The sequence below is a fragment of the Xyrauchen texanus genome, chromosome 47 (genome assembly GCF_025860055.1).
Source record: "Xyrauchen texanus isolate HMW12.3.18 chromosome 47, RBS_HiC_50CHRs, whole genome shotgun sequence".
Classification (NCBI taxonomy): domain Eukaryota; kingdom Metazoa; phylum Chordata; class Actinopteri; order Cypriniformes; family Catostomidae; genus Xyrauchen; species Xyrauchen texanus.
Genome location: NC_068322.1, coordinates 1,615,353 through 1,627,852, shown reverse-complemented (window position 1 = coordinate 1,627,852; position 12,500 = coordinate 1,615,353). Strand labels below are relative to the sequence as shown.

The 12,500-nt window shown below is 42.4% G+C and overlaps 2 protein-coding genes across 2 annotated transcripts in view; one reads left to right on the top strand and one right to left on the bottom strand.

The window, feature by feature from the left end:
- Nucleotides 1–2,005: 2,005 nt before the first annotated feature.
- On the top strand, nucleotides 2,006–5,101 carry LOC127639046 (uncharacterized). The gene is made up of 2 exons (XM_052120870.1): nucleotides 2,006–2,462; nucleotides 2,616–5,101. Exons 1-2 carry the CDS (start codon nucleotides 2,353–2,355, stop codon nucleotides 3,982–3,984), a joined length of 1,479 nt encoding a protein of 492 aa, XP_051976830.1. The 5' UTR covers nucleotides 2,006–2,352; the 3' UTR covers nucleotides 3,985–5,101.
- A 192-nt stretch (nucleotides 5,102–5,293) lies between these two features.
- LOC127639052 (pleiotrophin-A-like) overlaps nucleotides 5,294–12,500 on the bottom strand; it is a 34,743-nt gene continuing 27,536 nt past the window's right edge. The window contains exons 3-5 of the mRNA XM_052120879.1: nucleotides 10,990–11,163; nucleotides 9,986–10,144; nucleotides 5,294–5,981 (exon numbers count right to left, since the gene is read on the bottom strand). Coding sequence (XP_051976839.1) covers nucleotides 5,926–5,981; nucleotides 9,986–10,144; nucleotides 10,990–11,163 — 389 coding nt within the window. The 3' untranslated portion in view covers nucleotides 5,294–5,925. The remainder of the gene's footprint in view (nucleotides 5,982–9,985; nucleotides 10,145–10,989; nucleotides 11,164–12,500) is intronic.

Sequence of the window (12,500 nt, the reverse complement as noted above, 5' to 3'; positions counted from 1 at the left end):
GTGATAGTGCAGATAAAGTGTTTACGTGTGTGTGTTATCCCTGGAGCCTCTCACGTGTGTTTCGTGCATGGTATGTAACTGCAGTGTGTGTACATAGTGTGTATCTATCAGTGTGTGTGTGTGCGCAAAGAGAAAGTATCAAAGACATTCTGTGTAAATCTCAAAGTTAGTGTGTGATGGAGGTCACGCGTGCTCACAGCCGTTACGCAGCACAACGGCAGCCAAAGACACACTAACACCAACCTACTGACAAACACACAACACACAAAACACACAACACACACAACACACAAAACACACAAAACACACAACACACAAAACACACAACACACACAACACACAAAACACACAACACAGATGTGCTTTTATTTCATGTTTTGATCAATATTAATATGTAAAGTGATTCTGTATGAAACATGTATGAAGTGGGAATCGCAGTCTGATCGGATTGCCGCACAAATGAACCGATCCATACGGTGACATGAAACCAGCCGGAAAATGGCATGAAGAAAAAATATCGAAATGACTTTATGGAAGTTGGTGGTGGCCATAGCAACAAAAACAGACTTTTTCCACACTTGCTTGATTTCAAAGTTGCTGATTTTCTTTTCTTGGTTTATTAATAGGAAGTTGGCAAGGAAATACTTCAGAGGACTGCTTCAAGCTAGTGGCGTAGCCAAGGGTGGGCCTGTGCCCATCCAAATGCCCCTTGTGGCAACGCTGAGAATGCATCTGTGTTCATTTGTGTATAGTATGTTCTGGGTTTAAAGGGACAGTACACCCATTAATGAAAATTCTCTGATCATTTACTCATCCTCATGCCATCCCAGATGTGTGACTTACTTTAGTCCGCAGAACAGTAATGTAGACTTTTAGAGGAATATCTCAGCTCTGTAGGTCCTTACAATGCAAGTGAATGGTGACCAGAATTTCGAAGATCTAAATCACATCACAGATCACATAAAGGCAGCGTAAACAGATATCCACACGACTCCAATGGTTTAATCCATGTATTTTTAATGATCCAATTGGTTTTGGGATTACTTGTATGCTGCCTTTGTGTGCTATTTGGAGATTCAGAGTTTGGCACCCATTCACTTGCATTGTATGGACCAACAGAGCTGAGATATCCCTCTACAAATCTTCATTTCCGTTCTGCGGAAGAAAGAAAGTCATACACGTCTGTCATGGTATGAGGGTGAGTAAATAATGAGAGAATTTTAATTTTTGGGTGAACTGTCCCTTTAAGGGGCTGTTCACTCAGAAGACGTGATCTTGCGTTCAAAAAACAAATAAGCGAATAATCAAAAGGAATGTCACGTTTTATATAAGTTAAACTATGACACTGCTTACAACGTGGCTGTTGTGCAACAAGACACCGAAAAACAACGCCAAAGACGTCTGTTTGACGCACGAAGACCGACAATGGCGCAGATGGAACGCAAGACGTATCTCGTGTGAACCGCCCCTAAAATGTGTCTGCATTCGTATGCCTCATACCCGAGGAACAAAAGTAATCAATATGCCAAAAAATTATTTTAAAAAAATTCTGCTGGTTTTCGGGTCGTTCCGAGGGTGTTGGCGGGTGAAATCGTGCGGGACAGCTCCCCCCAGTGGCCGGTGTAAATACTGACAAATATTTAGTGTCGTGGTTTCTATTCAGTGAGTCGTTGCTTCCGTTTGGTAGATCTGTGGGTTTGTTATCAGCTTAATGTTTGTATAATATATATATAGTCGACATTCTACATGTGTAGCACAGCGGAAGTGTAAATAAAGTGTTTATTCATTAATATGAATGTTCTTGAACTTTACTAGGGTACAGAATTCGGGATTGTATATCATTGATCACGATGAAACAGTAACAAAGTGTAATTATAAGATTTGCTGTGTTGTGAGATTTCATTTTAAAGAAGAATTCTAGCAAATAAAAGTGTTATGATAAATATTTCTGTGTGTGTTGTTCATTTTAGCATTAACACATGAGGACACAAATCTGAAGCGTGCTTATATGGATGAATTAGAGGTTTTATTGACTGGGATATTATGCTACATCAATCAGAAATCCATCTTTAATAGGAACACATATTAGTTTGAGTCTATCTGTGTTTTATCCGTCTTCTTGTACAGCTGAAGTAATTCATTGGAATAGTACACTGTCCCTTTAAATCAGACATTAGAGCAAGATACCTTATTCAGAGCAATGCCATTTATTTATATTTATCCCCAATTTGGGACGCCCAATTCTAACTACTTAGTAGGTCCTTGTGGTGGCGCGGTTACTCGCTTCAATCCGGGCGGTGGAGGACGAGTCTCAGTTGCCTCCACTTCATCTGATCACGTGACTCGTTGTGCATGACACCGCGGAGACTCACAGCATGTGGAGGCTCATGCTACTCTCCAGGATCCACACACATCTCACCACACGCCCCACTGAGAGAACCACTAATCACCACCACGAGGAGGTTACCCCATGTGACTCTACCCTCCCTAGCAACCGGGCCAATTTGGTTGCTAAGGAGACTCACAGCATGTGGAGGCTCATGCTACTCTCCAGGATCCACACACAACTCACCACACGCCCCATTGAGAGAACCACTGATCACCACCACGAGGAGGTTACCCCATGTGACTCTACCCTCCCTAGCAACCGGGCCAATTTGGTTGCTAAGGAGACTCACAGCATGTGGAGGCTCATGCTACTCTCCACGATCCACACACAACTCACCACACGCCCCATTGAGAGCGAGAACTGCTAATCACGACCACAAGGAGGTTACCCCATGTGACTCTACCCTCCCTAGCAACCGGGCCAATTTGGTTACCCCATGTGACTCTACTCTCCCTAGCAACCAGGCCAATTTGGTTACCCCATGTGACTCTACTCTCCCTAGCAACCGGGCCAATTTGGTTACTCCATGTGACTCTACTCTCCCTAGCAACCGGGCCAATTTGGTTACCCCATGTGACTCTACTCTCCCTAGCAACCAGGCCAATTTGGTTACCCCATGTGACTCTACTCTCCCTAGCAACCGGGCCAATTTGGTTACCCCATGTGACTCTACTCTCCCTAGCAACCGGGCCAATTTGGTTATCCCATGTGACTCTACCCTCCCTAGCAACCAGGACAATTTGGTTACCCCATGTGACTCTACTCTCCCTAGCAACCGGGCCAATTTGGTTACCCCATGTGACTCTACTCTCCCTAACAACCGGGCCAATTTGCTTACCCCATGTGACTCTACTCTCCCTAGCAACCGGGCCAATTTGGTTACCCCATGTGACTCTACTCTCCCTAGCAACCGGGATAATTTGGTTACCCCATGTGACTCTACTCTCCCTAGCAACCGGGCCAATTTGGTTACCCCATGTGACTCTACTCTCCCTAGCAACCGGGCCAATTTGGTTACCCCATGTGACTCTACTCTCCCTAGCAACCGGGATAATTTGGTTACCCCATGTGACTCTACTCTCCCTAGCAACCGGGACAATTTGGTTACCCCATGTGACTCTACTCTCCCTAGCAACCGGGCCAATTTGGATACCCCATGTGACTCTACTCTCCCTAGCAACCGGGATAATTTGGATACCCCATGTGACTCTACTCTCCCTAGCAACCGGGCCAATTTGGTTACCCCTTGTGACTCTACTCTCCCTAGCAACCGGGCCAATTTGGTTACCCCATGTGACTCTACTCTCCCTAGCAACCAGGACAATTTGGTTACCCCATGTGACTCTACTCTCCCTAGCAACCGGGACAATTTGGTTACCCCATGTGACTCTACCCTCCCTAGACACCAGGACAATTTGGTTACCTCATGTGACTCTACCCTCCCAAGCAACCGGCCCAATTTGGTTACCCCATGTGACTCTACCCTCCCTAGCAACCAGCCCAATTTGGTTGCTAAGGAGACTCACAGCATGTGGAGGCTCATGCTACTCTCCACGATCCACACACAACTCACCACACGCCCCATTGAGAGCTAGAATCACTAATCACCACCACGAGGAGGTTACCCCATGTGACTCTACCATCCCTAGCAACCGGGCCAATTTGGTTGCTAAGGAGACCTGACTGGAGTCATGTGATCTAAGAGATGGCGAGAGTGGCAAGTCTATCCCTCACAACCTCGTTTTCATCCACGTTACAAATAAAAAAAAATGGTGTTACTGTGAACAAGGTCTGTTCACCGGAGACGGAGGCTGTTCCTTAAAGGGATAGTTCACCCAAAAATGGAAGCTGTCAAGCGCTGAAAGTGGCAGAAGAGTTCATCATTGATAAGACAAAAAGCGGCTTTAGAATACAATGTATTGTTTACGACCATATTATTGATCATAAGTCAATCATTGGCACACAGTAATCCATTACACAAGTGAATTTATCAATCAGAGATTTATTATGAGGGCTTGTTTAAGGACACCTGCGTCAGACATGCTTGTGTCGCGTCTCGGGTACGTTGCGTCATAAACATACATTTATAGGTCACTGTGTGAAGTTAAATATAGTTTAATACTTAAAACACATCTTGAGATCTCTTAGTTCAGATTTGCGCTCCATCAAGTGTTTGAACACAAGAATGTAACACACGTTTGTGTTGTTCTGCTGAAGTGTTTCTTCACTGTATAAACTGCGCGTTGCTCACACAGCTGGAGTTCCACTTACTGCCCTCTGGAGTAAACAGGTGGTACTGCAAGCATTTCTCAGGACTCTTCCTTATTACGGTCCGCGGGCATTGCGATTAATTGCGTAAATTTTTTTAACGCGTCATTTTTTATAAATTAAATAATTTGTTAAATCGACAGCCCTAATACATATATATATATTAGCGTATTTTTTACATTTCTCTGAGAGATCAAACTGAATTGTGTAATGTTTAACTAAATGTTATTACATTTAAAATATTTAGATGTTTTATTAAAGATTAATCATTTAAATTGTATTTAATTTTATTGTGAAATTAAAATGCATAAATCTTAAAATAATTGAAATGGGCGTTGAAATGGCAATGCGCTTCTACCCAGTGAAAAATAAATATATGTTGTTGATATAAACAAATAAACTATTAAAATATTGTATTTTTTTTTTATCTTTACTGGTAAACGTATTTCGACACTCCAAAAAATATTTCAGCCAATTTTTAAGATTGCATTTAAATTCCATTAAATATAATTGTTTAATTTGTAACTAAAATAAATGAATAAAACTTTAAATATAAAAAAAAATAATTACAATTTTTTTTTTTTGCATTACTCAATCTAATTGCATTTTAAAAAAATGTCAATCGAAATGCGTAAATATAAAAAAATATATATAAAATTTTTTTTTTAAAAAAGTAAAAAAAAATAGGGAACATGCTAGTTTTGGATTTTAGCCATTTAATAAATTGGAGAGAAATGAATGACATCTTAAATGTCGAAAATGATCCATGCCGTTAGTGAAAACCAAATTACCAAATTCAATTCTTCATACCAGGAATGGACATCTGTAACATCAAAACTGTGCATCGACACTATCGTATGGCTACAGAAGACCGGGAATATACGACTTTATGGTACTTATATGATGATTTTTGCCCTTTTTGGAGCTCGACAGCATCCATTCTCCTTCACATCGCTGTATGGATAAAGCAGCGTGAACATTCTTCCAAATATCTCTTTTGAAACAGGTTTGGAATGACATGAGGGTGAGTCAATCATTTCCCCTTTAAACAAGAAGCTTCATTTAAATGTCCGACCCTGAAGGTCCGGAGCGCATTAGAAGGTTAAGCACAATATTTGTGTTCCGGATCTTTTATTCATTATTCAGCTGAAAACTATAAAAGATTTAAAAATCTTCTGTTAGACAGAAAACTAAATGATTTGTTCCTCTCGTGAAGGCCATTATATCCGTCTCTCTGCCGGAGGGGGAAAGAGCCGCTCCTCTCCTCTCTAGTCTGTCGGGCTCCGTTCCCTCTTTTTTCCATCTCGTTTTGGTTTCCGTGAATCTGAAATAAATTAAACACAACACATATGATGAGTAGATTGTGAGGAGGAGGGCGGGACGGGGCTGTGACTATGCATGCCCGGCCCCCAATCGGGTATGTGTGTGTGTGTGTGTGTGTGTGTGTATGTGTGTGTGTGTGTGTGTGTGTGTGTGTGAGTGTGTGTGAGTGTGTGTGTATGTAGTTGTGTGTGTACATGTATGTTTGTGTGTGTGTGTGTGTGTGTGTGTGTATGTAGTTGTGTGTGTACATGTATGTTTGTGTGTGTGTGTGTGTATGTGTGTGTGAATGTGTGTGAGTGTGTGTGTATGTAGTTGTGTGTGTACATGTATGTTTGTGTGTGTGTGTGTGTGTGTATGTAGTTGTGTGTGTACATGTATGTTTGTGTGTGTGTGTGTGTGTGTGTGTGTGTGTGTGTACATGTATGTTTGTGTGTGTGTGTGTACATGTATGTTTGTGTGTATGTGTGTGTGTGTGTGTACATGTATGTTTGTGTGTGTGTGTGTGTGTACATGTATGTTTGTGTGTGTGTGTGTGTGTGAGTGTGTGTATGTGTGTGTATGTAGTTGTGTGTGTACATGTATGTTTGTGTGTGTGTGTGTGTGTATGTGTATGTGAGTGTGTGTGTGTGTGTGTGTGTGTGTACATGTATGTTTGTGTGTGAGTGTAGTTGTGTGTGTACATGTATGTTTGTGTGTGAGTGTAGTTGTGTGTGTACATGTATGTTTGTGTGTGTGTGTGTGTGTGTGTGTGTACATGTATGTTTGTGTGTGAGTGTAGTTGTGTGTGTACATGTATGTTTGTGTGTGTGTATGCATGTATGAGAACTTTGTATGTGCAAACACACATCCACATACTGTTTGTGCTCATTTAAAGGATCGGGATGCTCCTGAACTCTTAATATTTATGTATTTGGTAATCAAATCCATACATTCCCAATGGCCGGTCATTTTTGACCGAGAACAGAACAAGTGTAATAAAGTGAAATAAACCCAAAAATAAATCTCATCACAATATCAAATGAACCTGAACTTTGTTTAATTACCATTCTTTGTGATTTACCAGACAGAAACAGAGAGAGAGAGAGAGAGAGAGAGAGAGAGAGAGAGCGCTGGGTAAAATCACCTGTTGCTAAAACTGTATTATAGGTCAAAAAGTCAATATTTCTCATCAACACCTGCAGTCTGCAGTCGTGTCTGAACTCGTCACGGGTCTGAAGTTCTTAAGATCCCACACAAAATAATCAACATGTGGAGAAAATCTTGTTAGTAGCGCAGAAATGACACGCAGAAATGTCGCATTGTCTTGCGGTGAACGATACAATGTCCCCTCCGGCCTGCCATATTGAGGGACACGGTAACAAGTGAGATGGCCTTTACTGGGTTTACCTATTTACCTCTCTGCTAATTTTTACTCACCCTCATGCCATCCCAGATGTGTGACTTTCTTTCTTCTGCAGAAACAAATGAAGATTTTTAGAAGAATATTTCAGCTCTGTAGGTCCATACAATGTAAGTGAATGGGTGCCAACATTTTGATGCCCCAAAAAGCACATCAGGCAGCATAAAAGTAATCCATAAGACTCCAGTTGTTTAATCCATGTCTTCTGAAGGGATATGATAGGTGTGGGTGAGAAACAGATCAATATTTGTCATTTTTTGCAAAACATTCTTCTTCCAGCCCAGCAGGGGGCGATATGTATAGAAGAAGGTGAATCACCAAAAACACAAGAAGAAGAAAGTGAAAGCTTTCTGTTTCTCGTCCACACCTATCACGTCGCTTCTGAAGATATTGATTTAACCACTAGAGTCTTATTGATTACTTTTATGTACATTTTTATTTATATTTTAGCTTTAAAATGTTGGCACCCATTCACTTGCATTGTATTTGACCATTGACCAAAAGAGCTGAGAAATTCTTCTAAGAAATCTTCATTTGTGTTCAGCAGAAGAAAGGCATTCATACACATCTGGGATGACATGAGGATGAGTAACTGATGAGAGAATTGTCATTTTTGTGTGAACTGTCCCTTTAAGGGCTCTTGTCAGATCTGGATGAATTTGTCAATAAGAAGAGATGTTTGGAAACATTTCGTGTGATATGAGCGTGAAGTGATCATCTGTGTTCCGCAACTGCTTTCGGGTCCTTGAATAATGTATAACATCCAATTAAGGGCAGCTGGAGGACTGTCTGGTGCCCTCCTAGGGTAAGATGGTTCCCCCCTAGGGAGTTGGTGCCATACGCAGACTGCATAGTCTTCTTATAGGGAGTGGTGGTATAATTAAATGTAATATGTTTTCATATCAGCTTGATAACATGCACTGGTACTTCTGACGTCACTACAAAAAGATGATCAATATGTTCGGAGCTTTATGGAACGAATTCGTGGCGTAAGCCCCGGTAGCCCAGCCCTGGAGCCGCCCATGTTTGTAGTGCCTATAGGGTTCATTTCACCAGGAAACTGCTGCAATACATGCATTGAGCCACGTTAAAACAGATATTTAGTATAGTAATGTATTTCCCTGACAAGTAGACCTTCATTCCCCTGATGTTTGATGATGGATTCGGCTCTTTAAACTCTTTCATGGTGGTTGCAGCACTTGGGCTCCAGTCCAAATCCTGATCAATTTGAGGAGGATGCAAGAGCCATCAAATCCATTACAGAGCCAAATCCATCTCCATTACACTCCTTTCCATCCATCCTTTCTTTCTTTCTTTCTTTCTTTCTTTCTTTCTTTTCTCCATAGGCAAATTGATTATTAACAATAACTTCAAATAAACTAGGCTTCTGTTCTACCCGCTCTGTACAGGACTCGAACTGGCATCTCCGGCATGGGAGGCGGGTGCGCTAACAAGGAGGCTACAGGCTACAGCCCTTAGCGTCATTTGCTAGTGCCCCTCTTGAGTCAGGAGAGTGAGGTTTATACACATTGCACAGCTATCTATCAGCTGGCCACCGTTACATTCACCCCGCCTAAACCTCACTCCCATCCGGGTCACGGCACCACTGTAACACTCCTGTTCTACCCGCTCTGTACGGGACTTGAACCGGTGTCTTCAGCATCGAAGGCAGGTGTGCTAACAAGGAGGCTAAAGGCTACAGCCTCTAGTGTCAGTCGCTAGTGCCCCTCTTGAGTCATGAGAGTGAGGTTTATACACATTGCACAGCTATCTATCAGCCGACTCCCGTTACGCTCACCCCGCCTAAACCTCACTCCCATCCGGGTCACGGCACCACTGTAACACTCCTGTTCTACCCACTCTGTACGGGACTCGAACCAGTGTCTTCAGCATCAACGGCGGGTGCGCTAACAAGGAGGCTAAAGGCTACAGCCCTTAGCGTCAGTAGCTAGTGCCCCTCTTGAGGTCAGGAGAGTGAGGTTTATCCACATTGCACAGCTATCTATCAGCCGACTCCCGCTACGCTCACCCCGCCTAAACCTCACTCCCATCCGGGTCACGGCACCACTGTAACACTCCTGTTCTACCCGCTCTGTATGGGACTCGAACCGGTGTCTTCAGCATCAACGGCGGGTGCGCTAACAAGGAGGCTAAAGGCTACAGCCCTTAGCGTCAGTAGCTAGTGCCCCTCTTGAGGTCAGGAGAGTGAGGTTTATCTACATTGCACAGCTATCTATCAGCCGACTCCCGCTACGCTCACCCCGCCTAAACCTCACTCCCATCCGGGTCACGGCACCACTGTAACACTCCTGTTCTACCCGCTCTGTATGGGACTCGAACCGGTGTCTTCAGCATCGACGGCGGGTCGCTAACAAGGAGGCTAAAGGCTACAGCCTCTAGCGTCAGTCGCTAGTGCACCTCTTGAGGTTTATACACAGGTGCAGGTCAATACTAAGAGAGAGCAAAACAACACCTACAATAGGCCACACCTTCTCAAGGTAAGACAATTTTTGTGTGTTGTGGTGACTTTTTGCACGTGTTAAATTACTACTTTGTGTGTGTTTATGTTTGTGCGTGTGTGCATGAGTGTGTTTGTGTGTTTGTACCTTGCAGCTTGGTCTTGGGTTTGCCGCAGGGTTTGGTGGTGCTGACTGTATTCAGGCAGTTTGCATCCATCAGCGCTCGCTTCAGCACGCCGGTACGCGTCTTTATTCCCATGGTGGAATCACACTCTCCCCATTCCTGGAAGTCATACTTGCATTCTCCTACAAAAGACACACAACACTCCATGAAATCAGTTCAGAACCATGATTACAAATGCAATAGTCATTTGGACAGTGTTTAAAATTCAACACCTATTCAACATTTTATTTCTCTTCACATTTCTTCTTTCATTCTTTCTGTCTCTGTGTGTGAGCACTCTCTCTCTCTCTCTTTCTTTCTATCTCTCTCTACAGGAATGGATCCGGGTTAAACTGCTTCAATCAAGCACAAAATTGTCTCTAATGACATATTTAAAGGCAGAGAGAATGTAATTACATGCAGGAGCCCTGCGGCTGAATGGCCGCTGTCCTGCATCCAGACCCTCAAAATGAGACAGGTGTGAAAAAGAGCTCTTAAAACTCAAAGAGGAAATATTCTACAAAAAAGCAGCACTTCAACACTAAACTGCACTGACAAGAATGCTGAACTACAAAAATCTACACAAGAGGATTCAAAACTGAAGAACATGCAGTATAGTGCAATCATGTTTCGTTATATCTGAATTTCCTGATGTGCTTTCAAAGTGAGGTTTTCTGTACGGCATGTTTCATATTACTAAAGAGAGAGAGAGAGAGAGAGAGAGACCCTACAGTTTCAGTGTTTGTTGATAGCTTATGTGCATAACTACAAATCCCGAGGGAATGTGGCATATGCTTTCACAATCGCTCGCACACACACAGTGGCAAACTCTGCCAGTTTGTTTCTGGCTCTCACAGCAGCCGTGTCATTCAAGAGTAAGGCAAATCTGTTAGAATCTCCTTCTTGTTATTGCACAACGGAGGCTTATTTAACATGATACCTGTGTGTGTGTGTGTGTGTGTGTGTGTGTGTGTGTGTGGCTTCTCACCTCCAAACTGTTTTTTCCAGTTGCAGGGGATTTTGCAGCGCTGGGTTTTGATGGTCTGTTTACAGTCAGTGCCAGTGCGTGTGCCCTCCCTTGTGCCCAGACCGCAGTCACCCTCGTTAGCCACACACACGCTCCACTGCCACTCGCCACAATCTGATTTACGCTCTTTCTTACCTGTCAGAGTGCATGAAAAAACAGACACAGACAAACAAACAGATTCATACTGTTGCCACGCACATCAAATAAAGGAACAGTACAGAACATTGAGAATATAGCAGTGAGGGGAATATAGAGCAGTATGGGGTAATATAGAGCAGTATGGGGTAATATAGAGCTGTATGGGGTAATATAGAGCAGTGAGGGGAATATAGAGCAGTGAGGAGAATATAGAGCAGTATGGGGTAATATAGAGCAGTATGGGGTAATATAGAGTAGTGATGGGTAATATAGAGTAGTATGGGTAATATAGAGCAGTATGGGGTAATATAGAGCAGTATGGGGTAATATAGAGCAGTATGGGGTAATATAGAGTAGTATGGGTAATATAGAGCAGTATGGGGTAATATAGAGTAGTATGGGGTAATATAGAGCAGTGTGGGGTAATATAGAGTAGTATGGGGTAATATAGAGCAGTATGGGGTAATATAGAGTAGTATGGGTAATATAGAGCAGTATGGGGTAATATAGAGCAGTATGGGGTAATATAGAGTAGTATGGGTAATATAGAGCAGTATGGGGTAATATAGAGTAGTATGGGTAATACAGAGTAGTATGGGGTAATATAGAGCAGTATGGGGTAATATAGAGTAGTATGGGTAATACAGAGCAGTATGGGGTAATATAGAGTAGTATGGGTAATATAGAGTAGTATGGTAATATAGAGCAGTATGGGGTAATATAGAGTAGTATGGGTAATATAGAGTAGTATGGGTAATATAGAGTAGTATGGGGTAATATAGAGCAGTATGGGGTAATATAGAGTAGTATGGGTAATATAGAGCAGTATGGGGTAATATAGAGTAGTATGGGTAATATAGAGTAGTATGGGTAATATAGAGCAGTATGGGGTAATATAGAGTAGTATGGGTAATATAGAGTAGTATGGGTAATATAGAGCAGTGTGGGGTAATATAGAGTAGTATGGGTAATATAGAGTAGTATGGGTAATATAGAGTAGTATGGGTAATATAGAGCAGTGTGGGGTAATATAGAGTAGTATGGGTAATATAGAGTAGTATGGGGTAATATAGAGCAGTATGGGGTAATATAGAGTAGTATGGGTAATATAGAGCAGTATGGGGTAAAATAGAGTAGTATGGGTAATATAGAGTAGTATGGGTAATATAGAGCAGTATGGGGTAATATAGAGTAGTATGGGTAATATAGAGTAGTATGGGTAATATAGAGTAGTGTGGGGTAATATAGAGTAGTATGGGGTAATATAGAGCAGTGTGGGGTAATATAGAGCTGTATGGGGTAATATAGAGCAGTGAGGGGAATATAGAGCAGTG

Coding starts and splice junctions, on each gene's coding strand:
- LOC127639046 (XM_052120870.1), top strand. CDS start 2,353: ATGACACCGCGGAGACTCACAGCATGTGGAGGCTCATGCTACTCTCCA. Junction 2,463..2,615: donor CTAATCACCACCACGAGGAG/GTTACCCCATGT, acceptor CACCACGAGGAG/GTTACCCCATGTGACTCTAC.